The following is a 27,347-nucleotide window of genomic DNA, read 5'->3' on the forward strand; positions in this document are numbered from 1 at the left end:
ATTTTAATATAAATATGCCTGGTTTGCCATCTTTAATCCTTGGGCAAAGGTTCAACCACACCTCTATAATTCCTTAGATTTAATCCATTGATAATCCAGGGCTGGGATTGGATCCAGCCCTATCCAGGCTCCTCTTGGAGGAATTTGGAAGGCCAAGGAGTCCTTTCTGCATCTTGAGACCGAACAGGAGCTTCTCTAATAAACTTTGGAGCTCCAAGCACATGCCACATCCATGCATCCATCCATGCATCCATCCATCCATCCATCATCCATCCATCATCCATCTGTCCGTCCATCTGTCCGTCCATCCATCATCCGTCCATCCATCATCCGTCCATCCATTATCCATCTGTCCATCCATCATCCGTCCGTCCATCCGTCCATCCACATCCATCCATCCGTCCATCATCCATCCATCCATCCATCCATCCATCCATCCATCCATCCATCATCCATCCATCATCCGTCCATCCATCCATCCATCCATCCATCATCCATCCATCATCCATCTGTCTGTCCATCCATTATCCATCTGTCCATCCATCATCCGTCCATCCATCCGTCCATTCACATCCATCCATCCATCCATCCATCCATCCATCCATCCATCCATCCATCCATCCTCTCCAGCTTTGGGCTGGGTGTTTTCCACAGGGTTGGCCCAGGGGACACTCACTTGTTTTCCCTTTGATGGCTGCTGGCTCCCCGAGGGCCCCTCCATAGCTGGCCCTCACCGTCAGCACGTATTTGGTGCTGGGCTTCAGATCTGTCACCAGCACTGTGGTTGTGTCCCCATCCACCTCCACCTGTCACACAGGGGGCAAGGGACACCGTCACACCACCACCACAGAATATCAGGTCACCTTCCACACCTGCTCAAGGTGACTTCCACCAGCAGGAGCCTCTTAAAACCCTCAGCCAGACATGATCCTCAAATTGTGGAATAGTTCATGGAACTGCCCAGGAAATAAAACATGGAGAGTGCATGAAGGGTAAAGGTGATCTCAAATTCTTTTGAAGAAAATGAAGGAAAAACAACCAAGAAAGTTCCTTTTAAGCTCAGGGAAGGAAATTTTGATGTAACCTGAGGGCATGAGATGGAAACAGAACGTCAGGATCTCATAATAACAGGGAAAACACAGAAGCTGCCAAGGATGATCATTCCAGTTAAATACAATTTTAATAATTGATACAATTAATAATCTTCACCTTAATAATTTAAGATTTCATAGCTTTGTTCTATTATTAGGAATCAAAGCTTTTAGGGCAAGTATCTTCTACCCTTCAGTCTTACTCTCAGACTTTGTGTGGTGTGGGATGAGCTGGAGCACATGGCAGCACCCCTCACACAAGGACATGGAAAATCCCAAAACCCAAAACATGAACAACTCTGGCAGCAGGAGGAGCAGGAAATGCTGCCAGGGAGGCTGGATGGGATTGAGTAGTGGCAATCAGAAAGAAGAGAAAGGATTGGATATTGAGAAGATTGGGTGCCACCTCCTAACCAAGCATGACCTCCCAACATTGGGAACTGAAACCCAACACTGGGAATTTTAACTGGTGGATCCCATTGTGGATCTGCACCCACAGTGGATCTACACCTTCACTTCAACCCTCAGGAATTTCCAACAATTCTGTTGTGCCCGGGATGGCTGAGGGATGTGGCTCTACCTCCTAACCAGGCATTCCCTCAACATGGATGAGCTCCCAAAATTGGGAAATGAAACCCAACACCAGGGACTGAAACTGGCAGATCCCAATGGTGGATCTACACTTCAACCCTCAGGAATTCCCACCAGTTCTGTTGTGCCTGGGATGGCTGAGGGATGTGGTTCTACCTCCTAACCAGACATTCCCTCAACATGGACAAACCCCCAACACTGGGAACTGAAACTGGTGGATCCTATGGTGGATCTACACCTTCACTTCAACCCTCAGGAATTTCCAATAATTCCGTTGTGCCTGGGATGGCTGAGGGATGTGGTGCCACCTCCTAACCAGGAGCCCTCAACACAGGATGACCTCACAACACCAGGAACTGAAACCCAACTGGTGCCCTGGAAAGTGGGAACATGACCCTACCTGCTGCTGGTGCTCTGGCTCCGGCTGCCCCGGTGGCAGTGAGGGGTGGACATGGACACGGTACCCTGTCACCCTGCCTGTGGCTGCCACCCACGAGAGCCTCAGGGAGCTGTGGCTGTGCTCGCTGACATGCAGATCCCGAGGGCCCAGGATCTGCTCAGCTGCAAAAACAGAGAGGAAAGAGTTTGGATTGCATTCCACCATGTGTGGAAGTTCATGGATGGAGCCAACATATTCCACACTGAGAAAGCCGTGGATGTCGCTCAGGTTAAGGGAGCACAGGGACACCTGGGATCTGCTTCCGGACAGGAGATATTCCAGCAGAATTTTTTTGGGCCAGTTTTTTGACAGCACGAAGCAGGAAACCAAAATTGGTTCCGGTTACACTTCCCCAGTGAACACCTGGTTAATGCACAAGGCAGCAGCTCCTCCCTGCCCTTCTCCTTCCCACACTGGAGAAATCTGCCACGAAGCTTGGACTCTCCATGGAATGTCACAGGGAGTCTGGAATTTCCATGGAATGTCACAGGAAGCCCTGAAGTGCTGCAGAACCACAGAAGAAGCAAAAAAATAGAGACCCTTAGAAGTCTCAGGTGAAGTTACCCCCATTTCTACCCCAAACTTTTAACTCAGCTTCTCATGAGCTCGTGAGCCAAGAAAGGGCAGGAATTCAGCGCCATCACCTCTGGATTCACTGCAGTCAGGATCTCTTTGAGGAGAGATCTAGATCTTTTTGGAAATCTCTTTGGAGATCTCTTTGGAAATCTCTTTGGAGATATTTTTGGAGATTTCTTTGGAGATCCCTTTGGCTGCTCTTTGCATCTTCAGCAGGGAATGAAGTTCTTCCCCAGACCCCGAGCTGTGCCACCAGAATTCCCTGTGACAATCCCACAACAAAATACCCCACGGAGCAGAGATGCTGCTCCATCCCATTGCTGATCCCGTTGTTTGATCCGGCATCAAAATTCCCAGGATCTGGTATCTCTAAACAAACCACAGAGAGGCAGCCACAAGAAAAACCCCCAGGACCACTATCCCAAAGCAGGAGCTGCTCCATGAGCTGGTGGCTCCTCTAGGACCACCCAACCCCTCAAGCTCCCTCAGAGGGATGTGGGAAGTCCATCCTCATGGAAGCACATCCAGAGGTCGGTTTGAGCAGATGGAAAACAGGATCGAGGGAGAACCTGGACACACCTTGCACCCTCTGCTTGACAGGACGTGGTGGCTCTGAGGCGGTGAAGCAGAGCCTCCGAGACAGTTTGGGAGCCACATTTGGGAGCAGATGGAAATCCTCCACGTAAAGCACGTGCTCCGCAGCGGGATCTGAAGCGATCCTGCCCAACTCGTTCTTGTCGGCATCCTTAATCCCTAGGGGAGGGAAAGAGCAGGAAAAGAGGACATCAGACACCATCCATGGGGCAGGGAAGGCTTTGGAAAGGGGGTGCGACATGCCAGGCTTTGAGTTTGACGCCAATTTTGGGTTGTGCTGCCAAGGAGAAGGAGGGAACAAGGATTGGAGTCTCAAGCTAGATGAGGGAAGCAGAGGAAGCCTCTTCCACCAGGGAAAAGGGGTCAGGATTTCTCCAGATGTGTCACAGAGATTGTCTCACTGCTGCTAATGGGTTGAGAGGTGGAAAAAAAAAGGAACAGGGCAGGATCCGACCTTATCCTTCCCATTGGATACAGAGACATTCCTGTGCTGAGCAGGATTTTGGGAGGCTGCTTGAAAATTCCAGTGGGAACAACCCACCCTACAAACCAATCCTTCCCCCATTTTCACCTTACAGTGGTTCAAACTGACCTGCTTGCTCTTTGTATTGAAACCCCACCACTGTTCCTGTCATTCCCTGAAATATTTGGGGAAGGGAAGGATTTGACTGGTGGAATTTAACTCTTGGGGATGAGGGGAGCAGTGGAACCTTTCCTTGCTCATGGAATTATTCTGAAGGACATTTTTGAGTCAGTCCCTGAACCCCATTAAGGGAAACCTTCAGAAGCAAAAGCATTTTCAATTGCTTTTTTTTTTTTTTAAAATGTCACATCAAAACATTTTGACTTTTATGGAACCTTTTATCGAACTCCATCTGAACTCCCAAGTGGCTTTGACAGATACAAAATCACCGATTCCCACTGAATAAATCAGTTATTGACAGCAACAACAAAAATATCCAAGAACACAACAATTTTCCTGGACTTGCAGCGGTTGCCAAAGGATGAGCCTGGGAGAAGTTTTTAGGAAGGGGGTGCTGTGAATCTGGAATATTCCCCAGGGAGAAGAACGAGGGTAGGTCACATGGAGGTTCTGGTGGCCACACGTACCCACAGCAAACACTGTCACCCCCCGATCCTGCAGGATCCGGGCTCCCTCTTCCACGTAATCACTGGATTTCCCATCTGTGATCAGAATCACCACCTGCAAGAGTTGGGATAAGAGCCAGGGAAAAACGGGCACAACATCAGGAGGTCACGGTCAGAGTTGTGGCGTTTTGCACCGATGAAATCCCTCTCTTGGAATGAAATCCTTTAAAAACCTCTGAGGAAACTCACATGGAATCATTTCCATGAGCTGGGAAATAATCCTCCTCTGAGGATCCTCTCTGCATGGCTCTCCCGCCCTTGTGTCTCATCTCTGCTTGGGGCAGGAACTCCGGGAGGAAATTCCTGCCAGCACAGGGCGAGGATTCATCCCTACAAGTCCTCATGTCCTAAGGGAGCACTAGGTTTGGATTGGATACCAGGAAAGAATTCTTCCCGGTGGAGAGGGACAACTTGCAAGATCATGAAGCAACAGGACAAAGTGGGAATGGCTTCCCACTGCCAGAGGACAGGGATGAATGGGATATTGGGAAAGAATTCCTGGCTGGAATGGAATTCCCAGAGGAGCTGTGGCTGCCTCTGGATCCCTGGAAGTGTCCAAGGCCGGGTTGGACAGGGCTTGGAGCAGCCTGGGATGGTGGAAGTGCCCTGTCCATGGCAGGGGGCGGAACTGGATGGGCTTTAAGTTCCCTTCTGACCCAAACAATTCCAGGATTCTGGGATGGCCCAACTGATCCCTGGACAACACCTCAGGAGCTCACCCACCTTTGCTGCCTCCTCTCTCAGGGTGTCCTGGTGGGACAAGGCCTGAGCCGCAAAAGCCAGGGCTGAGCCTGTTTGGAGGCTGCTGCCTTTGAAAGAGAGATCCTGAACTGCATCCAGCATTCCTTTGATGGTCGCGTAGTCCGTGAGCTCAACTCTCATCCTGGGAATGAGAAATGGGGGAATAAAGAACAGAAAACGGCCATAACCACCAATAATGTTGACGTTCGGTTTCCAGTTGCCCAGAGAAGCCGTGGCTGCCCCTGAATCCCTGGAAATGTCCAAGGTCAGGCTGGATGAGGCTTGGACCAACCAGGAGTGGGGGAAGGTCTCCCTGGCCACGAAAGTTGGAATGAAATGGTCTTTAAGGTCCCTTCCCACCCAAACCATTCCATGGATTTAACTCATGCCAAGAAGTTCTTTTCACGTGGTCAGGTGAGTGCAGGGAACGAGCCCCAGACCGTGGTGCCACAACCCAGGATCTAAAAGTTGGAATTTAAATGTTAAACCCGTCCTTCCTGCCCTGAACGAATTCCCTGTGGCCAAGCAGCTCTGGATGACTCTGCTGAGGGTTCAGCTCTTGCTCAGAGGTTCCCCAGAGCTGCGGAAGCTCTTCATCCATCAGCTGGATTCCAGGAATCCAGGAGTGGCTGGAGGAGGATGGTCAGACCCACCTTGGTGTCTCCCCATACAGAGCCAGGCCCAGCCGGATGCCTCCTCTTCCCGTCTCTGTGTTCTCGAAGGATCTGGCCACACTCCCAATGAAATCCTGGAGCAGCCGGGAGCTCTCCTTCCCTGCACCTTCCGTCTGCCCCACGAGGAACAGAACCTTGGCCACCTCTGCTGTCCTGCAGGCTGGGAGGGGACAAGAGGGACAGGGAGGCTCATCACACACCATGGAAGGAGGAAAACCCCCCAGGATCCTGAATTCCCAGGATTCCGAAGGGATGGGGATGGAGACGCCGTGTTTAGGTGCTTCCCAGAGTAACAGGTGTTGTGCTCGCCTTAATTTCCTACTAATTCCTCATTTGGATGTTCCAACCCAGGAGAAGTTTCTCATCCAGAGATGCTCCATCCTGGGAAGTGTCCAAGGCCAGGATGACCTGGGATAGTGGAAGGTCCATGGCAGGATTGGACTAAATCATCTTTAAAAGGCCCCTTCCAACTCCAGCCATTCCATGATTTTCAGCACAAACCCCAAACCCCAGCTCCATCAAAGCATTGGGTGTGTAGGACACTCTGGAGAAAAGGGAATTCCAGGGTGGAATCCCAAACCTGGGGATCCCACATTCCCAGAGCCACACACAGGCCCCTGAGCCACCTGTGACTGAAATTTGGGAATGTGGCAGCTCTGCCATCCCATCCACCATGCTGGGATTCATACCAGGGACACCGATGGAGATGTGGGACCACCCAACCCTGGGCATGAGCAGGATTTTCTGCAAAGAATGAACAATTGGAGTGTTTTTCCAAGCTTTTTCCACGACAGCTCTGATGGCAGGGAACGGACAGGAGTACAGGGAAATTCCCTGAACCAACAGCAAAGCATTTTTCCCTTCCCAGTGTTCCCTCCCATCAGGGAATTCCGTATTTTTTAGGCATTCCATAAATTCATTTAATGGACAGGAATTTGGTGACTTTTAGGGATGCTTAAACTCATGAAGACTCTGTGAGGGATATGGGAAATTTGTATTTTTCTTGGAATTTCTCTCCCTTGCAGGAATTTATTCCAGACCTTGCTGGAGGAGGGGGTTTAAACCTTCCTCGCCAGGATTGGGTTCAACCTGTTTATTATTATATTTGTACAAAATAAATAAATAAATAAATAAATAAATAAAAATAATAATAATAAATAATGTTTATATTATTATTATTTGTAAATGTCCCTTTTTAATTTTTTTCCCCATTTTGTGTAATTTTGGATTTTACCCAGCCTTGACTTTCACCAGCAGCTCTGGAGCCCCTCCAACCAGGCTGGAGAATCTGTCCTGGTTTCCAGGGAGAGGAGCAGGGTGTGTTTCCCAGGATTCTGATTCACATGAAAAACCTGTTCTAGCCTGACCTCTTCAATTCCCTGGATTCTTATCCCATTCCTACCAGCAGGATCCCCAAAGGGCTTGGGAATATTTGGGTTTTGTGCTGTCCTTCATTGCTGTGTCCCTGATCAATCCTCTTTGATTGGAGAAGGATCATTTTCCAGCTGTGGATGGATGTTATCCAAGGATTTTTGGGTTTTCATCCTTCTTTTTGCCTCCTGAGACTGAGTTCTTCCCAACACAACTCTGTTTACTGCAGAAAAGTAGGGATTGGGTCTTTTGGGTTAAATCTGGGATATGAACAACTTTTCCTTGAGAAAAATAGGAGACAATTACTTCAATTCTCCTTCTCAGAGACCTCCCTGTCTGGGGTGTTTGGGAGCAGCTCAGCAGCTCATGGATCACCACGAACTCCTTTCCCAGCTGCTGCTTTTATTTTGGATCTATTCCTTTTCCTCGCCCTTGGGGTTTTGATGTCCCTGTTCCCCCAGAAAGACAGAGGGAAGCAAATCCCAGTTCTGATCTCCATCCTTAGGACTGGTGGAAATCCTTCAGCAGCTCACCAAGGTAACCACACCCTGTATTCCCACAAGAAATTCCCAACAAAATCCAGAACCACCCACCTCTTGGAGCTAATCCAGGAAGTTCAGGTTTCCCCGATTTCTTGGCCCTGATTTGGAAAACATCCTCAAAATTGGTATCAGAGGGGTCTTTGCTGCCTCACGCTCATCCCAAATTCCCAGAGAGCTTCTTCCACCCATCCTGGTTTTTGAGACTCTTCCTCACCCCACCCTCATTTGCATTCAGGGACAACGAGGAGAAAAACAACAAATCTGGGATTCCAAAGGAGGGGATGTTGCCCTTTTCCCCATAAAGTGACAATCCCAGCCCATTCTGGGGCCTTTCCTTTTATTTTTTTTTTGGCAAAAAAATTCCCAAAACCTCATAATTCCTGCTTGGATCAGGCACCTGGAGCTGTCCTGGGAAATGTGGGATGTTAAAGATATTTGGATTGGTACCTTCCAGAGAAAATCCCACCTCAGACAGCTCTATTAATCACAGCGGGATAGGACTGGATTTGGAATTTTCTGTGCACCTCCGGAACGATCCCGTCCCATCCATCAAGGCTTTGCCAGAGACATCTCCCAACGCAGATTTATCGCCCTGCTCCCAGCTCAGAATTAAACAGCATTAGAGTCGAGTTTATTGGTTAATTGATGGACAGCAGCTTAATTGAGTTAATTTCCGAGCTGATGCTGAAGGTTCCATTAACCCCTTGTTGAATTTCATGGATTTCGATGGATTTGCACCTCCAGACCTGGGGGTTTTTGGGAAAAAGGAGGATCCCACCCAGCCTGGGACAATCCTGGGAGCTCTGGATTCACTCTGGAGGAAATTCTCAAGGATAACCCCTGGGACCAAAAATACACCCTGGGTCATCCATGAGGCTCTTCCCTGGAATTATTTTTCCTGTTGATTTTTGGATCCAGCCCTTCATCCCCAAAAGCTCTCCGTGGGCTTGCATGGAGCTCGGGAGGTGAATCCTTGTGCCATCCCAGCTCCCTAAAAAGCAGAAGGATTCAAGGCTTTCTTGAGGTTTTTCCTCTCCCTGTGTGGTGGCTGGAACCACTTCTTGGAATTCAGAGGAGGAATCAGGATGGGATTTGTTTTCCCTTTCTCCCATTTTTTCTCTGGAGCAGAGCCCTGATTTCTCCATAAATCCCAGAGCAGGAACTCAGGCCCTGAATTCCTTTGGAGGTGCTCCGTTATCCAAATAATCCCAACCTAAGAGGATCCTCTGCAGGAATTAAAAGCACCAGAGATCCACCCCGACAGATTCATGTGTGAATCCATGCCAGGAGCAGGAAAATCTCCTTGGAAAATGGATTTTCCTCCCCAAAGTGTCCCGGGTGCTGCACCCGTGGTGACCCAGGTGTCGCTGGTCACTCACCTTCATGAACAGCCCCAGCTTGGAACGGCCCCGTGGCCACCGCCAGGACAAGGATCAGAACACACAACATTTCCCTCGGGAAGCAGCTGGAAATTCCTGGAAGTCAGCACAGAGCCTGGAGAGTCCCTCGCCTGCAGAAGGAAAGAGGTTGGAGCTGGGGCCACCTGAGGGTGACGCTCCCACCCACCCTCAGCGCCAGGAAAAGCTTTTCTCCAGCTAAAAAGGCTCCTCTTGGCCTGGAAAATTTGGATTAAAATACATAAATCCTTGAATTCCTCCATTTCTTCGCTAATGCTAACAGTTCAGCTTTGCCCCTCCTTCCCCAACATCCACCTGAGGCAATGAAATCCAAATGGGAATATTGGTGGTGGGATCAAAGCAGGAGAAATTCCCACTTCAATTAATCTGGGAGAAAATTCCAGGAAAATCAGGAATCATCTGCATCCAACCCTGTCTCCAGGCTCCTAAATCCAGGATGAACTTCCTTGAGGATCCAGCCCACCATGCCAGAGGAGTCTGGAATTTTGGTTATTGCTGGTGGTTCAATGTTTCCCCCAAACTGCTGCAGAATTCCCCCTCTGGAAAACATGGAATTCTCCCTGTGGATCAGGGAATTCCTGCCAATTCTGGCAGAATTCCTGCCAAAAGGAATTTTATTCTTTTTTTTAATGGGCAATCAGAAGTTCTCCTGCTCTGTGCCTCACCTGTTCCCACAGAAGCATGGACAACTTCCAAGGTGGAAATTATGGATTTGGGGAAAAAAATAAAAATCTCAATGGCTGCATCCAGCTTCGCTCTTTTCCAGGGATTCCATCCCAATTAACACCAGGGATTAACGAGAATAAGGAGTCTGTCTAAGATTCCTGTGACAAGGAATGTTCCAGGTGTTTGGGATGGAGGATTTCAGCTTGGAAGCACCCAGGAAAACACCTGGTAAGTCCTGGGAATGACATCCAGACCCTCCTCTCCTTTTTCCCGCTCCGTGGTGACTCCCCAGAAATCAGATTTTCATGTTAAAAACATCTTTTTAAAGCTAAATGTAGAGGCTTTTCCAAGCAGGAAATTCCGGTCGGGTGTTTCTTGGGAAGATCATCTCCAGGCAGAACTTTCCTCCCTCTCCAAGAAGCACAATTTGAGGGGAAAAAACGTTGGATTTGCCCATGCAGGTGCTGCAAACAGCAAAGGAGGGGTCCTCGAGATCCAATTGCTGCAGGAAATCCCAGGAGAGGGGTGAAGGTTTGGGGTGGGTGTCTCCAAAGGGGAATTTTGCTGGGAATCACCGCTCAGCAGACGGATTCATGGAACAAAGAACGGGATATTTGCAGTTTTGTCACCCTGCTGCCACGTGGGGCATCCAGGGGGTGACGCTTGTTCAGCTGTTTTTTCCCTTAAAAAAGGTGGAATGGGATTATGCACTCCCAAAGAGGGAATATCTCCAGGGAAGAAGGATTCATGGCCAAGGAGAGGTGGGGATTTGTGGGAAAATCATTGGATTTGAAGGAGGTAGGGGTTAAAAAAAGGGGGGAAAAAAAAGGGTTGGAAAGTGATGGATAAAGAGATTGAGTGCCTGGCTGGCAGCCAGGGCTGCACCGCTCCGGTTCCTCCAGCTGGAACTTTTCCAGGTTATTCACATTTCCAAGTGCTCCTGAGGGGAGCAGGAACTGGGACAAAGGGAACAAAGATCCCAAAGGTTCTGCATCCCCTGGGAGCCTCCTGGGTTTGGGGCAGGAGAAATTCTCCCAGCAGGAATCTGCTCCCTGCCCCCAGATTCCCTTTTGCTGGAATAAGGACATGGAAGGAGCCAGCAAGGAGAGCTTGGGCATGGAATTTCCACATTCCCGTCTCCTGACCCAAGCCCATCCAATGCCCCATGGCCAGGTAGGAATTGGACGGGTTTAAAATCCCTTCCAACACAAACCCTGCCATGATTTCCTGATTTATGGGCAGGGAATGGGAGAGGCTGATCCAGAGGCGCCCCCTGCCCAGTCAGGGAAAGATCCCCCAGTCCCTGAGCTGGAGCCAAGGATCTGAACCCAAATCTTGGACTTTTCCCATTAATTTAATTATTAATTCTTAATTCCACAGAAAGGTGAGGCCTGAGGTGGGAACATCCCACAGCTTTGGCACCACAAACCCCAAAGTGTCACACTCCATCCGTCCATCATCCATCCATCCATCTCCATCCATCCATCCATCCATCCATCCATCCATCCATCCATCCATCCATCTCCTGCTCCCCCGGGTTTTCCCATTCCCAGACAAGCCATGCTTGGGAAAACAGGGTGATCCCAAAAAGGACCAAATGACACCCAAAACCCTCATGATCCCAAAATTCCAGTGATCCCAAAAATCCAGTGACAACCAAAACGGCCCGAATGACACCCAAAATATCCAGGATGTGCCCCCATATCCCTGTGCCAACCCTCCAAACACAACCTCCAGCCTTTCCTGAGGGTCCTTGGAGCTGCAGGAAAATTGGGAAGCCCAAACATTCCCTGTCCCTTTCCTGTTCCTCCTCCCACGTGCAGTGACCAGACACAGGGAGCGATTCCTGCAAATTCAAACCGCAAAGAGCCTCAAAGACTTTTGAGACATTCCAGGAATCATCTCCTGGTGGTTGATTTCCTCCTCTCCCTGGAGGAAAACACTTCCCTGCAATTCCTGATTGCAGCAGAATTCCCGTTATTTTGGGCCCATGATGGAGAGTGGCCAAAACAATAATAATTGTGAATCAAAATAAAATTTGTGGAACATCATTCCAGGATCCACAGGGGAAGCTGGGAATTGTGAGTGGATCTCAGTCACTGGTGCTCCTGGGGCATGAAAAGCTGGATCAGGAAAGGAGCAAATCCACAACGGGGTGTGGATTCCAGCCACGCAATTCCTGCATCCACTGCCACAATCAAACCTGCAGCAGGGAAGAATTCCACCCTGGAATTTATGACTTCCCCAGCCAGAAATGGCCCCGTACCAACCCTTCCTGCTGCTTCTCCCACTTCAGCACACTGAAATATCCATTTTGTTGGAATTATAATCATTCCCAATGGATTTGCTCCGTTGTCGTCACAGCTTTGATCCAGGACTTGCTTTCAGCCACCTCGCATGGAACAAGATCAGAGGGAAAAATCCATCTCCTTATCCCACTGGTGGGAAGTTTTCTGGGATCAGATTCTGCCCGCTCCATGCTCAGACCCCCCGGATGCACCAAAGGAGCAACAGGCATTGGCTTCTTCCCAAAAATTCCTCAATAACCCCCAAAACAAAACTCTGGCAATGCCAAGAGAGCTCAAGGAGCATTTGGGCAATGCCCTCAGGCACATGCTGGGATTTTGGGATTGTCCTGGGCAGGACCCTTGTGGGTCCCTTCCAAACCTGGATATTCCATGATGCTCTGGAATCTCCTTCCCAATCTCTCCCTGATGCCCCTGAGCCACGTCCTGCCAGGGGAAGTGAAAAGTCATCCCAAAAAATTCCAATTTCAAACAGGTTTGGGGCACCTCAGACCCTTCTGGGACAGCACCAAGGGGTTCAAATTGTGCAGTGCAGGGGGAAGCTGGGGCTGCTTCTGCCCCCTCATCTTCCTCATCCTCCCCTTTGGGAGCTGCTGCTCCTCAACCTCTTCTGCCTCCTCATCCTCTTCATCTTCCCCTTTGGGAGCTGCTGCTCCTCAACCTCTTCACCTCCTCATCCTCCCCTTTGGGAGCTGCTCCTCAACCTCTTCTTCCTCCTCAATCTCCCCATGTGGCGCTTCCTCATCCTCCTCTTCCAGAGCTGCTTCCTTCTCATCCTCCTCTTCCTCCCCATCACGGAGCTGCTGCCTCCTTATCATCCTCATCCTCTTCTTCCTCCTCATCTTCCTCATCCACTCCCCTGGGAGCTGCTGTCTCCTCTTCCTCCTCATCTTCCTCATCCACTCCCCTGGGAGCTGCTGTCTCCTCTTCCTCCTCATCTTCTTCATCCCCTCCCCTGGGAGCTGCTGCCTCCTCTTCCTCCCCATCAGGAAGCTGCTCCCTCCTCAACTTCCTTTTCTTCCTCCTCCTCCTCTATCGGGAGCTGCCTCCTCATCCTCCTCTCCCTCCTCAGTTTCCTCATCCGGAGCTGCTGCTCCTCATCCTCCTCTTCTTCCTCCTGGTCCTCCCCCTTGGAAGCTGCTTCTTCCTCTTCCTCTTCCTCCTCCTCCCCCGGCCCCTCTCCCTCCGCAGTTCTTTAACTGCAACCTGAGACCGAAAAGTGGGGATAAAACCCCCACGGGAGCCGAACCGCGGCCGGCCGGACAGACAGACAGACAGAGACGGACAGACCCCGCTGCTCACCCGGGCAAAGCCGCCCCGCGCCGGCTTCTTCCCCCGGGAGCGTCCCGGGGTCCCTCCAGCGGGAATCCGCGGCGGAGAAACTTCCACAGGCTCGGGAAAAGAAGGAGTTGTGAGGCAGGAGGGGAGGGGCTGCTCCAGGCGTGTCCCCCCTTCCAGCTCCCGTTCCTCCCCGGAGCTGGGATGGATGGACGGATGGATGGAAAGGGGAGAACGGGGCAGGTGATGCCACCCCGCACGGTCTGGGCAGGAATTGAGGGAATGGAGAAGGGGGGGAGAAAGGGAGGGAAAGTGGGGGGTAAAAAAAAAAAATTAAAATATTTTTCCCTCGTGGGCACGAAATGATAATAAAATAACTGGAATGTTTGCAAGGGAAGGGGCCGGCACAGGGAAAGGGGGGAAGTTTGTTCCCTGGGAGATGAAAACTCCAGGGATCAGCACCTGGAGAGGGCGGAAAACACCAGGAATGGGGTGAAGAACTGATTTATGGTTTAAATACTGGAGTCTGACATTGCTGGGGGGGCTGGAGGGGCACGAGTGAGGACATCACAAAGGAAATTCTGATTCTTCTCGTCTCCCAGGTCGAGATTGCGAGGCAGAGAGAAACTGAGGCAGGGAAAGAAATGTTTGAGGTTCAAACACTTACAAAATGACCCCAAAAAGGACAGAAGCACCGCACTCGGCTCCTTGGGGTGGGGACAGTAGGGTGACCCCAAAGCTGTGGGTGAGGTGGGCAGGGAATGTGTGGGACACATTCCATGGGGATTCCTGGGGAGGCAGATCAGCTCCAAACAAGAATAAATCTGAATTCTCACCCCTGGCTCCAAACAGGAATCCAGGAATAAATCTGAATTCTCACCCCTGGCTCCAAACAGGAATCCAGGAATAAATCTGAATTCTCACCCCTGGCTCCAAACAGGATCCTAGGAATAAATCTGAATTCTCACCCCTGGCTCCAAACAGGATCCCAGGAATAAATCTGAATTCTCACCCCTGGCTCCAAACAGGATCCCAGGAATAAATCTGAATTCTCACCCTCCTGGGACCCCCGGATCCAACCTCCTCCTGCAACCAAATCCAGAGCTGGATCCCCAGGCAGCTTCCAGCCGCTGAGAAAATCCCAATCCAGCCACCCCTGGAGTTCCCACCACGCAAACAGAGGAGATCTCAGCTCAGGGGAAAAAAAAAAATAAAATTAGGAAGAATTAGAGACCCCACATCCCAAAACCCAGCAGTTTTCCTGCTCGGAGTGGGGGATCTGCACCGAGGATTTCCGTGCCCGGGGTCCTGGGAATTCCAGAGGTGATGAAGAGCAGATCTCGCCCTGGTAGGTCCCATCCATCCCTAAAGATCCTCTGGCCAGGAGCTAAATGGGCCAAAAAGGTCAAGGACAGAGGAAAAAGGGAAAACCAGGAGCCTCCAGGGTGAACAGGAACACGCTGGCTTCAGATGGAAAAAATTCCAGGGAATCCCAGCCCCACCTGGCTCCAGGTGAAGCCAAAGGATCAGCACAGCCCCATCAATAAATGAGAGCCTCAAACAGCTGTTAAAAGAGATTTAAATCATCCATCAGCTCCCAGGTGTTCAAATATCCACGGGTTTAAAAGTTGGGAGAGGTGGAATTTTGCTCTACCCGGCCTGAGCCTGCAGGGAAATCACTTGAGCTGATGTTCCCCCACTCCAGCAGAAAAATTCCAGGAATTAACTGCTTCCTGTCCGTAGATATCCACGTTTTTCCTCCCCTTGAGATCATTTTTGCCTCCAAGCTCTCCGGGATGACTCCAGTTTTAGGGATTGATGCCGATCCCAGGAGCACTCCATAAAGTCAGGCTTAGCAACTGAGCCTAATCAAACCCTCCAAAGCTCCCAAAGCCCTGAATGCCTCGTTAGGGAGCTGAATGGCCTTAATTGCAATTGGATCTGCATTCAGCGCCTGAATCCACTCCCAAACCCGGAGTGGGGCAATCAGGAGGTGTTTGTGCAGCTCCAACGCAATTCCCGGCAGGACTGGGGGCTCCAGCTGCCGTTTGGAGGTGCCCAAAATGCTGCAGGACAAGGATTTGTGGTTTTAACCCAGATCCAGGAGGGTTTAACCCTGCCGGGGGCGGGAGGAGTGGAGATGTGGCACTTGGGGACACCCTACAGCAGGAGCTGCTGGAGCAAATCCAGAGGAATCCATGGAACTGCTCCCAGGGCTGGAGCCCCTCTGGAGCCAGGCTGGGAGAGCTGGGAATGTTCACCTGGAGAAGGGAATACAGGGAGAGCTTCCAGAACATTCCAGGGCCTAAAGGAGCTCCAGGAGAGCTGGAGAGGGACTGGGGACAAGGCCTGGAGGGACAGGACACAGGGAATGGCTTCCCACTGCCAGAGGGCAGGGATGGATGGGATCTGGGGAAGGAATTCCTGGCTGGGCTGGAATTCCCAGAGCAGCTGTGGCTGCCCCTGGATCCCTGGAATGTCCCAGGCCGGGCTGGACAGGGCTTGGAGCAGCCTGGGATGGTGGGAGGTGCCCATAAATGTTGGGATGGGTCACTTTTCCCCGTGGATCTGGGCCATGTGGAATTTTCACGCTGGGCTCTTGACAGGTGTGATGGGAACACCTGGAGCTGAACAATTCCGTGCTTTTATTCCCAAACCCTGGAGCCGAACAGGCTCCATCAAAGGCCGAGGGCAGGGCTGAAGAACAAAACAAGTTCTTTAATTGCCAAAAAAACCCCAAAAAAGCAGGAGTGTGGGGGGTGGGGAACATCAAACTCAGGCCAAATGGAAACAACAAAAATAAACAGTGCTGAAGCAAATCTGGGAGCTTTCCAAGCCAGGCTCCTCAGCTCCTGGAGCAATCAGGAATATTTGGGAGCAAGGCAAACGAAGAGGAGCATTCACGTGCAGTCGCCACTTCCCGGAATTCCAAGCCCTCTGGAGAGGGAAGGGTTTCCATCTACTGGAATTCAGGCTTCAAAAAGTCCCTGGCAGCCACACCTCATCCATAAGATTAAAGCTGGGAAAGGTCCAGCAGCATTTTCTGATCCCAAAGCGCCTCTGGAAAAACACTGGGAAGGCTCCCAGCCTGTTTCTGTCACCTTGCTCTTCCTGAGGCCCCAAAAGCAGCAGGGCAGACCTAAAAATGACTTTTTGGGATGAGAGATGGGACAGAGAGGCCAAGCAGAGCTGGACTGAAGATGCTCCACGAGGTCTCACTCAGCCCTGTGGAGCTTTTAGGGTTTTTGGGATGGTTTTTATCAGCCCCACTTTGAGATAAAGGCTCTTGTTTGATAAATTCGGCCCCCAAGTCACTGAAGTGGATTTTGCTCCGGCCCAAAATTGTGTTCCCAGTTGTTTTCCTTGCTGGACTCTCTCACTTTGCTCCATGGAAAACCCAACAAAGATGGTGTAGAATCCTAGAATCCCAGAACTGGTTGGAAGGGACCTTAAAGCCCATCCAGCCCATCCATGGCAGGGACACCTCCCATTATCCAAAGTTGCTCCAAGCCCTGTCCAGCCTGGCCTTGGACATTCCAGGGATCCAGGGGCAGCCACAGCTTCTCTGGGAATTCCAGCCCAGCCAGGAATTCCTTCCCCAGATCCCATCCATCCCTCTGGCAGTGGGAAGCCATTCCCTGTGTCCTGGCACTATATCCACATTAAAAAATAAATCCCTCTCCCTCCTTTTTGTTTTTATGGAAAACACAGAGATGAAACATTGCTTGGAATGACCAACCCCACAACAGGAGTGTCAATGGGATTCTGGGATTCTGGGAAATGCCCTCCTCCCCTCTACTGGTTTAACTGGTTCTCCCCACAGACACCTTTCACCCTTTCATTTATTTATGGCCATGCCAAAACTTGCTCCTTTTCCAGCCAAAAATACCAGGAGCAACCCAAGGACTGATCCAGGGAAACAAGAGCAGCCCCCGTTGGAGCAGTGATTTGTGGTCTGGGAGAAGGGGATTGCTCCAAATCTTTGGAAAAGTGATTTAGGAATGAGGAGATGGGAACAGTCCTGGTTCCTTGCTCAGCTTTTTTAGTCTCCAGAGTGAATCCAAGCACAGCTGGATTCCAGGGAATGTACAGCTGGATGAGTTCCAGGAGCCTGAGAGGTGTCACCTCATCCAAGTGTCACCCTGCGTGGGATCCATGGCAAACAATGCCAAACCTTCCCACACCTTCATCAATTTCATTTCAAAAAATAGGAAAGGAAAATCTCTTCAGGATCTCCTTTGGAGCATCCATCAATTCCATTAAGAAAATGGAAAATTAAAATCCATCAAGGATCTCCTTTGGAGCACTCAGGACCTTTTTGGGGTTTCTCAGTTTAGGGTGATCTAAATCACACTGGGAAAGGGATTTTTGATTTGGAAGGTGGAGGATTTCACTGGGAATGTTTCAATGTGGCAAAGAAAAACAGATCTAGAACAGAAATGGAGAGGAAATCTGGGAATCTGAACCAGGGAAAACATCCTAACGTGGAATCCAGAGGGAGTGACTCCAGGAACAGGAATTTCCTCATGGAAAGGGTTGATAGGAAATGGAAAAAGCTGCCTGGGGAAGTTTGGAGTCCCCATCCCTGAGGTGTCCAAGGAATTCCTGGATGTGATTCCAGATTGGGGCTCTGGGGACAAGGTGGGGATCGGGCACAGCTTGGACTGGATGACCTTGGAGGGCTTTTCCCACCACAGTGATCCCGGGATTCTGGGATTTCCAGGCTGGCATGTGCTGCTGCCAGTCCCAGCGCTCCACTGGTGCGGAGCTGGGTGGAAATTCCATGGTGTAAGTGAAAAAAACTTTTCCAGGGATGAAAAAGTTTGGTCACTGAGCAGAGGAGCGGCCTGAGATCCAAATTTCCCAATTTTTCAATTTCCCTACCCAATCATGGCCTCTTCTCTCAACGCTTTTGAGACCAAAAGGCCCTGGGCTCATTCCTGGAGCACATTCCCAGTGGTGTTCTCCTGGAATGTGGAGAGGAAAATGGCAAAAAAAGAGGGAAATTCATGAGAATTTGGGGTTTTCAGCCATCGTGGTCACAAGGAGGAAAGAGGTTTGGATTCATCCCATTCCCAGAGGTCGGGAGCTGCCAGGATTGCTCCACAGGCTGGGTCACCCCAAACTGGGGAGCAGCACAAACCTGGCCAAAATTCTGCTGTTAAAAACCCATCATTTAGCTGAAGAGAAAACCACGGGAATTGAAACAGCTGAAGCTTTTAATGGGATCCATTCCCACTTTTGGAGTCCAGCGCGGGGAAACCCATCATCCGTAGATATTCCTATCCCCGGAAAATATCCCAAATATCCCAAAACCAACAGGACTCCAGCTCCTAAAAACATCCTAAAAACATCCTAAAAACATCCTAAAAACATCCTAAAAACATCCTAAAAACATCCCAAAAACCCCTGCCTGCAGCCCCGCAGAGGAGCTGCTGATGCAGAACCGTTTCCAAGCTGCTGTTGTCCAAAGGTTTCCCTCACTGCTGAAACTTGAGGAATTAAGACCATTTTCCCACCTCTTCCCAAGATTTTTTTCCCAGGCTGCTCTGCCCCGTGAGCTCCAGGAAGGGATGGGATTTGCGATTCCACGCTTTGGGAATTTTTTGGTCGCAATTTTGGTCGCAATCCAGCAGCGTTTTCGTCCGTTCTGCTTTTTGGGGTGGGGTTTATTCCCCAGGCTGATCATTCCCAGACCTCAGAGCCTCCTCTCATTCCGGGGTATTTGGGTAGAAGTTCTGGGATCCTGGAGAAAGGCTGGGAAGTGATGTGGGATGGGGAGGGATTTGAGCCACGGATCCCACCCAATGGAGCATCCCCATTCCAAGCACGGAATTCCCTGTTGGGAGCATCTAAGGAACTTCCAGAAGGTTCAGCTGGAACTGAAGAACTCAGGTCCTACTTTTCCCATCACCAAAAGTTTCCCTTTCCCCTGCCAGCTTTCCCAGAGCTCTGGAGGGATCCTCTGGATCACGTTCCACGGAATTCCAGAATTATTTAGGTTGGAAAAGCCCTCCAAGGTCATCAAGTCCAAGCTGTGCCCAATCCCCACCTTGTCCCCAGCCCCTGAGTGCCACCTCCAGTCTGTCCTTAAAGAAATAATATTAATGTTGTCGGGGTATTCATAATTATATTAATCTTTACAGGTTATTAATAATATTAATATTACGATATTAATAATATTAAATAATTACGTTGCCAAGATTAAAAGCATTGGAAAGGGAAAAGAATAATGGGAATAAAATATTTTTTTTTTTTTTTTGTCTTTCTTGCCTGCATTTCCTGACCAGAGAAAGGGTGGTCTCTGGCACCAGCCCTTCCTGGGGTTTTGATTTGGAATCCCATGGATTTTTTTTCCCCATGGGATGAAACTCGTGGCTGTTCCACAGGGAATTAGAAGGAAAACAGAGGGATAAAATCCTATTTCTGCCATGGAACGTCAGGCTGAGCCCATTTCTTTATAAAATATAAATAAGTTAATTAAATCTAAATTAAATCTAAATTAAATATAAATTAATTTAAATATAAAATAAAATAAATATAAAATAAAAAACAAATGGAAAAGGGTAAAAGGGGAAGACACAAAAATGTGCCCTGATGGTGCCAGGCACCCACCCCAGCCATGGCACAGGACCCCAACCGCTGCCAGCTTGGAATTCTGATTTATCCCATGGAAAAATCAGCCAGGGATCCCTAAAAATAACCAGAGACACTCCCAAGGATGAGATTTTAAGCCTTCACTTCAGATTTTCTCTCTCCTGTAAATATTAAGCTGCAGGATTTGATTTAATGCAAGGAGGCAGGGAAATTATCCCTAAATTTGCGTTGTACTCTTGAATCCAAGTGTCCCAAAGAATATTTAAGGAGCCTCACAGATCTCTTTTTTTAAATTTTTTTGTCCTTTTCCACATATTTTTTGCTCCAAGTTGGATTTGCCAGCCTGGAAATTCATGAGAAGGTCACAAAATAAAAATGCCAGTAACAAGATAAAGAATAAATCTGATTTTCCCTCCTTTGCAATATATTTTTTTTTTGCACAATTCCAATCAGACTCAGAATTCCAACCTTGTCTCATGTCCTCACTTTGGAGTTTCCCCCCCCCCGTTTTTTCCAGAGATTTCTCCCATTTTTCACTCACCTGCTCCATGGGGGACAAAAAGGGAAAGGGGAGCTCCCAAAATTCAGCGTTTTTGAGATGTTTCATCCTCTGAAGCCTCACCGGGGATGGAAAAGGAGCTCAGCACTCCGGGACGCACTGAAAATCCTGTGGATTCCAGGAAAAATCAAGGAGCTGGGAGTCAACCCTGCTGCCTCTCGTGCTGCCAGGGAGCTGCAGCTGGTGCCAGGGAAATATTCCTGCAAAAGCAGCAGATGTTGGGAGCGAGGGATGAGGGAAAGTCACGGGAGCTGCAGCCGGAGGTTGGGATTTGTTCCCTCCTAACGGGAGCGGAAGAGCAGGAAAAGCACCTGGAGATGGCTCCGTCCTTCCATAATCCAGGGATCCAGAACTCCTGGAAGCACCTTGGAATGTGTTTCCATTCGCCAGCCTGCAGGAACTTCTGGGAATCCTGAAATTTTGTAACCATTGAATTATTTTTTTTTTAATGTTCTCCAAGTCCGGTGGTGATGATTTCCACGGGTTTTCATCCCACTTTTTATCTCCTCAGTTTCCAGCCTCAATCCTTGGTTTCTTTTGTTGCCACTCAATTCTTGCACAAGGAAAATCCCAGAATTCCCCAGAAAGAGGTTTTGGGTTCCTGTTCTCCCAGGAATCTTGTGATGGGATGAGGAGGAAAGGCATCAAGTTGTACCAGAGAAGGTTCAGGTGGGATTTTAGGAAAAATTCCTTCGCTGATGGAGTGGTCAGGAATTGGGACAGGTTTTCCAGGGAAATGGTGGAGATTCCATCCCTGGAAGTGTCCAAAAAAACAACTGGATGTGACACCTGATAATGGGATTTAGGATATTCGGGGTTGGACTTGGTAATCTTGGAGGTCTTTTCCAACCCAAATCATTCCATGATTCCACGATTTGGGTTTTTAAAATCTGGGAGAACTGCTTGGGAATACTGTCCATGCATCGTGGTGAGATCCAAAATGACATTGTGACCTGGAAAGCCCTGGAGTGTCCTGGAGGTTGGAAAATCCACATGGAAATAGGATTCCCTTGAGGCTGAGCTGCAGGAAAACCCTGGGAGCCAAGGGGGAAAAAGGTAATTTATGGACAAGGGGAGTAATTTATGGAAAACTGGAGTAATTTATGGAAAAATGGAGTAATTTACGGAAAAATGGAGTAATTTACGGAAAACTGGAGCGATTTATGTAAAAATAGAGTAATTTATGGAAAAAATGAGTAATTTATGGAAAAATTAAGTAATTTATGTAAAAATCGAGTAATTTATGGTAAAATTGGAGTAATTTATGGACAACTTGAATAATTTATGGAAAAATGGGGTAATTTATGGAAAAATGAAGTAATTTATGGACAAGTGGAGTAATTTATGGACAACCGAAGAGGGAATAAATGATTGAGGCAAACAGGGATCATCCATAACCTACCCTAAACCCCCACCGCAAGCAGAAATAAACCTCGAATTCCTCGCTGGAGTGAAATAAAGAGAGGAGGGAGGGGCTGTGCTGGCAGCTGAGGGGTTAAAGGTGGAGCTAGCCATTCCCAGCTCCATTCCCAGGATTTCTCACCTCCAGGAGGCCACCCCTGTCCAGATCTGATGGTCCTTGAGATCCCCAGAAGGGAATTCAGGAGAGAATTCCGGGCAATGGAGCAGCAAGAGAAGAAATGGGAATTTTTCTTCCCTTGCTGTTTCTCTCAGGTGAAGATTCTGGCGCCTCAAAAGAAAAGAAAAAAACTTTGGGAACAAATTTGTGGTAGGAGAAGGTTTTTAATTAAAGAAAAGTCAATTTAGATTAATTAGAGGTGTTTTAGAATGAGGGTGTGAGGGTCTGCTGGCCCCAAGGGCAAAGGAAAGAGGAAAAGAGAAAGGAGAAGGGAAAAAGGAAAAAAGGGAAAAGGAAAAAAGGGAAAAGGAAAAAGGGAAAAGGGAAAAAGGAGAAGGGAAAAAGGAGAAGGGAAAAGGGAAGGGAAAAGGGAAGGGGAAAGGGAAGGGAAAAGGGAAGGGAAAAGGGAAGGGAAAAGGGAAGGGAAAAGGGAAGGGAAAAGGGAAGGGAAAAGGGAAGGGAAAAGGGAAGGGAAAAGGGAAGGGAAAAGGGAAGGGAAAAGGGAAGGGAAAAGGGAAGGGAAGGGAAGGGAAGGGAAGGGAAGGGAAGGGAAGGGAAGGGAAGGGAAGGGAAGGGAAGGGAAGGGAAGGGAAGGGAAGGGAAAGGGGAAAAGTCCAAGGAATTCCTGGACCTGGCACTGAGAGCTCTGGGCTGGGGACAAGGTGGAATCGGGCACAGCTTGGACTGGATCCTTGGAAGGCTTTTCCAGCCTCAAGGATTCTGTTAAAAATATCAAATAGCATTAATTTATAGCTAAAAACTTATACCCAGAAAGGAGTCGAGTCCTCAGTGCCCACTCCTTGCTCCACACTGGATCTGGGCATTATTTGGGAATGTGACAATTTTTGGGACATTTTCATGCCAGGAATGGTGCAAACCATGGAAAAGGGATGGGGTGGGAAAAGTTTCCTTCCCTTCCCTTCCCTTCCCTTCCCTTCCCTTCCCTTCCCTTCCCTTCCCTTCCCTTCCCTTCCCTTCCCTTCCCTTCCCTTCCCTTCCCTTCCCTTCCCTTCCCTTCCCTTCCCTTCCCTTCCCTTCCCTTCCCTTCCCTTCCCTTCCCTTCCCTTCCCTTCCCTTCCCTTCCCTTCCCTTCCCTTCCCTTCCCTTCCCATTCCAGGGAAAAAAAACTTTTAGGGAATGTTCTCTTGGATCCCACTGAAGCCAAAAATTCCAAATGCATACATGTTTGGATATAGATGGCTCTGTTTCATTTTCTGGACAAGGAAATAAAAAAAACAATTAAAAAATTATAAAAATCTCTTTTCCTCCTCTTTGCACCTTTTTTAGGGATTTTTAATGGACAAGATACCATCAATCACCTCTGGAAAGTCACTTGCCTAAAGCAAAAATCCGATTCAGGGAGGTTTTCCAAAGGGAAAAGCACTTCAGGTTGGAGTTTTTCCAGCTCATTTACAGGGATGTCAAATTTAACAACCTTAAGGAATGAGGAGGAGGAGGAGGAAGGGGGGAAAAGCTTAAAAAAAAATAATAAAAATTGAGTTATTTCAAATTTTCCCCCAAAATATGCGTGGAGTTTTTAGGCTTTGCTATTGTTGACAAGTTCCAACACACACAGGCAGCTGGAGCTGCAAAAATCCTTTGGAATTCATCCCCCAATAAAAAACTTGGCAGAGGAAAATAAAAGGAATCAACAAAAAAAGTGGGGGGAATTTAAGAATTGATGAGGAGAAAGGAGCCTGGAACTTTGGACCAAGGGAAAAACTCTGGGAAAAATCCAGGAGTGGGAAAAAAAAAAACGGTTGGATCTCATGGAAAATGAAATGTTTGGGATAGCAGGAATTTCTCCTCTCCATCCAGAGAAATAGGGATAATTTCTGGAATGCTGAGCTGAGGAAAGCTCCAAAAATGAGACACTTTTTAGAAAATAACTGGAATTCCTGGGAAAACCTCTGCTGAGGAGGGAGCAGCAGGAAAAGTTTGGGGAGCTGGAAGTTTTTGATGGAATAAATAATCCCAAGAATGTCACAATTTAAGGAGAGAGACTCAGCCCATCAAAAGCTCCTCAAAATATCTCAGGGGTTTATTTTGGTCATGAGATTGGACACAAAAAGTGGGAATTTAAAGCAAACAACCACAAAATCTTCCCAAGAGAGGATGGAAAAACTCCTCCAGCTGCAAAATTCCAGAGGGTTGGGGCATTTCCAAGGGAAGTTCTGGAATTCCTGTTGTTCATGTTCCCCCCAAAAAAAAAAAAAAATTAAAAAAAAAATTTAAAAAAAGGGAAGTTTGAAGTTTTGGAGCTGAGAGATTTAAGAATTTAAGACAGGAGTTGTCTCTCCCACCACAGCTCTGGGTTGGATCAGTTTAGGATTCAGGCACTAAAAAGGATTTCATTTTTTTCCCATAAATACTCACCCCTGCCACAGCAATGGGGAGAAATCCAAATCCCAGGATCTGATCCCTGTTTTTTCCAAGATTTGGCTGAGCCTCTTGGCTGTGGTGGAATTCTGGAATGGTTTGGGTGGGAAGGGACCTTAAACTCATCCAATTCCAGTCTCTGGACACTTCCCACTATCCCAGGGCGCTCCAAGCCCTGTCCTTGGACATCTCCAGGATTCCAGGGGCAGCCACAGCTTCTCTGGGAATCTTGTGTGGGAGTCTCCCCTCCTAAACCCACTAAAAATTGGAATTAAGAACAGGGTGCTGAAGAGCTGAGGGGAAAAATCCCTAAAAAAAAATCCAGCTCGGCATTCAAAATCCCACAGCTGGCTGTTATCCCACTAAAAACCAGGGTGCTCTTCCCTCTTTTGCCTTCACCTCATTTCCCAGAAACCTGGGATGAAAAACAAGGAATAAACTCCCAAATAAATCCCCAAGTTTTTCCCCCTGAGTACCATTTCCCAACTGGTTCCAAATTTTTTTTATCCTGATGGGAATTCAGCTCCAGGGAACAATTGCCTGGAGGAGAAGAGAGGTTTGCACAGCCAAATCCCACAGGAATTCTCCATCTTTCTCCAGGAAAAGCAGCAGGATGGGATTCAGACACGGGAATGGGAAGGAGGGAGATGGGAAGGGGGATCTCACCTTGCTGAGATTTCGGGAAAATAATTTTAAGTTGTCTGAGTGCATTTTTTCCAAGCTGTTTAATGAGTTATTAAATCCCACAAAAACCTGGGATCAGCCTCCCACACTGGGAATCTTCAAGGTGATCCAAACCCATAAATCATCAGGATTTATCTTCTCTCAGCTCCTAAAACGAGAGAGAAAACAGAAAATCCTGGTCATTCCAGGTGCCCCATCCAGGGATGGAATTTCCACAGCCCCTCCGTGTCACAAAGTTAAATTTCCTGTGTTTTTTATCACATTTTGCCCCATTTATCAGGCATAAAAAATGATTTTCTGGAGATAAAATGAGAATTTTTCACACAGGACAAACCAGCTCTGCCTGGTTTCCCTTCTCACTGGGTTTGTACCCAAAGGAAAGACCAAAAATTGATTCTTTTGTGGGATTGAGGCTGGGAAAAGTAGCAAACTACTAAAAAAATGCGGGATTCTGAATTCCCTGCTGGCATTTTCTCACTGATCGTTCAAATTGTAGCACAGCTGAAGGATTCCTGATCCTTCACCCAACATCCCAAGAGGCCACAATTCTGTTTTTCCCCTTAATTCCAGGAGTCAGGAACTCATATTGATGCCAGGGCTTATCCCAAACCTTGGAGTGCCACAGATTTGTACCAGTGAAAGCAAACTGATTCTTAAATTACATTCATAGATATATTTATTATTATTTTTTTAATATTAATTAATTTTTTTCTATTTTCTAATGTTATTTTGCCATTTGTTTGGATGCCACAGAATGGATGTGAACTGAGTTATGAATTAATTTTAATTTTAATTTTAATTTTAATTTTAATTTTAATTTTAAGTGAAATTTATTTTTAAATCTCTCTCCATGACTCCCTGACAGGAGGATGGAGCCAGGTGGGAATCAGGATCTTCTCCCAGGGAATAAAGGACAAGATGGGAGGAAATGGCCAAAAAACCCCAAAAGCTTCCTGAGCTGACATTTTGGGGTTATTTTCACACTTCAGTAAAAAAAAAAAACAAACCCGATTTGTTTGGTGGTTTTAATCCAGTTTACAGCAGCATTTTGCTGCAATTTTTGTGGCAGCAAAACCACCTCAATTCCCCATCAAAACCTCCCTCTAAAACTCCAAGAAAGCAAAATTAAAAGGCCAAAAGTAGCAAGAGCTGATTAGTGAAGGGAACAGAAAAAAAAAAAATCCATCATCCTGACCTGTGCAGAACTGAGGAGATGGGAGAAGGAAAGCCTGGAAATGTTAAAAAAAAGTACCAGGAAAGCCCAGAAATTGGCTTTGTCTGCTGCTAATTAAATTAAATTTTAACTTCAAACTTCCATTTTAATTCATTCAAATGATGATCTATTAGTTATTATTTATTTATTTATTTGTTTGTTTGTTTAAAATTTTAATTTTATTTTGCTTTTGAATTAAAAATAAACCACTTAAAAAGGCTTGATGGAAGATCAAGGAAGCCACTTGGAGGGTTTCTACCTAGAGAGAGGTCAGAAAACACCAAATTATTTTGTCAGGTGTGGGCACAATGAACTTCAGTTAAATTCAGAGCCCAAATCCTTGGAAATCTCACACAGGAGGCTCCAAATCCCCAGATTTTGATATGATTTCATCAAGAGACTGCAAGGTTTCTATTTGCAGGCAAAACCCTCGAAATACCCAAACATTTCTGCCCCTTTTTGCTTCGGTTTCCAGGTTTTCAAGTCCTGAGCTCTGATCAATCTCTGTTTCCAGGCCCCAGATAAGAATTTAAAACCTTGGGATCTTCAGTTTGGAGTCAGAGAGCCCAAAAATTCTTCCCGTGAGCCAAAAAAAAGGGAAATCCTGGCAGTTTCACCCAATCTTTAGCAGCTTTGAGCAGCAGAGGAGCTGCCCAGGTTTCACTCACATTCTCTGAGGTGCTGGAAGGGCCTCACTTTTTATGCTTTTTTCCATAAAAAAAGTAGCGCCTCATTCCTGGACTGACTGTGGCTGGTCGGGATTTGTTCATGGGATTTCACACCTGCGGCATTCAAAGATGAAAAAAAGAGATTTGGGTCTGATTCAGATCAAAAACGGATTGAAAATGAAGTATCTGTGGGATGGAATTCCCACTTTTGAGTCGACGTGGTTTCTGCTGG

At 47.9% G+C, this 27,347-nt stretch overlaps 1 protein-coding gene and 1 long non-coding RNA gene across 2 annotated transcripts in view; both read right to left on the minus strand.

Annotated features, from left to right (window-relative positions):
- LOC111923167 (uncharacterized) overlaps positions 1-22,282 on the minus strand; it is a 94,020-nt gene extending 71,738 nt beyond the window's left edge. Inside the window, exons 1-9 of the mRNA XM_086886370.1 lie at positions 22,136-22,282; positions 20,575-21,626; positions 9,148-9,278; positions 5,835-6,015; positions 5,164-5,323; positions 4,402-4,495; positions 3,277-3,450; positions 2,083-2,243; positions 677-806 (exon numbers count right to left, since the gene is read on the minus strand). Of these exons, the coding sequence (XP_086742496.1) occupies positions 677-806; positions 2,083-2,243; positions 3,277-3,450; positions 4,402-4,495; positions 5,164-5,323; positions 5,835-6,015; positions 9,148-9,217 (970 nt within the window). The 5' untranslated portion in view covers positions 9,218-9,278; positions 20,575-21,626; positions 22,136-22,282. The remainder of the gene's footprint in view (positions 1-676; positions 807-2,082; positions 2,244-3,276; positions 3,451-4,401; positions 4,496-5,163; positions 5,324-5,834; positions 6,016-9,147; positions 9,279-20,574; positions 21,627-22,135) is intronic.
- Positions 22,283-25,258: 2,976 nt separating this feature from the next.
- Positions 25,259-27,203, minus strand: LOC111945063 (uncharacterized). Its single transcript, XR_002871513.2, has 2 exons — positions 27,116-27,203; positions 25,259-25,382 (listed from the first exon to the last, which is right to left on the minus strand). It is a non-coding gene; the product is annotated as an uncharacterized LOC111945063 (long non-coding RNA).
- Positions 27,204-27,347: the final 144 nt, after the last annotated feature.

The sequence above is a fragment of the Cyanistes caeruleus genome, chromosome 4 (genome assembly GCF_971803275.1).
Source record: "Cyanistes caeruleus chromosome 4, bCyaCae1.hap1.1, whole genome shotgun sequence".
Classification (NCBI taxonomy): Eukaryota; Metazoa; Chordata; class Aves; order Passeriformes; family Paridae; genus Cyanistes; species Cyanistes caeruleus.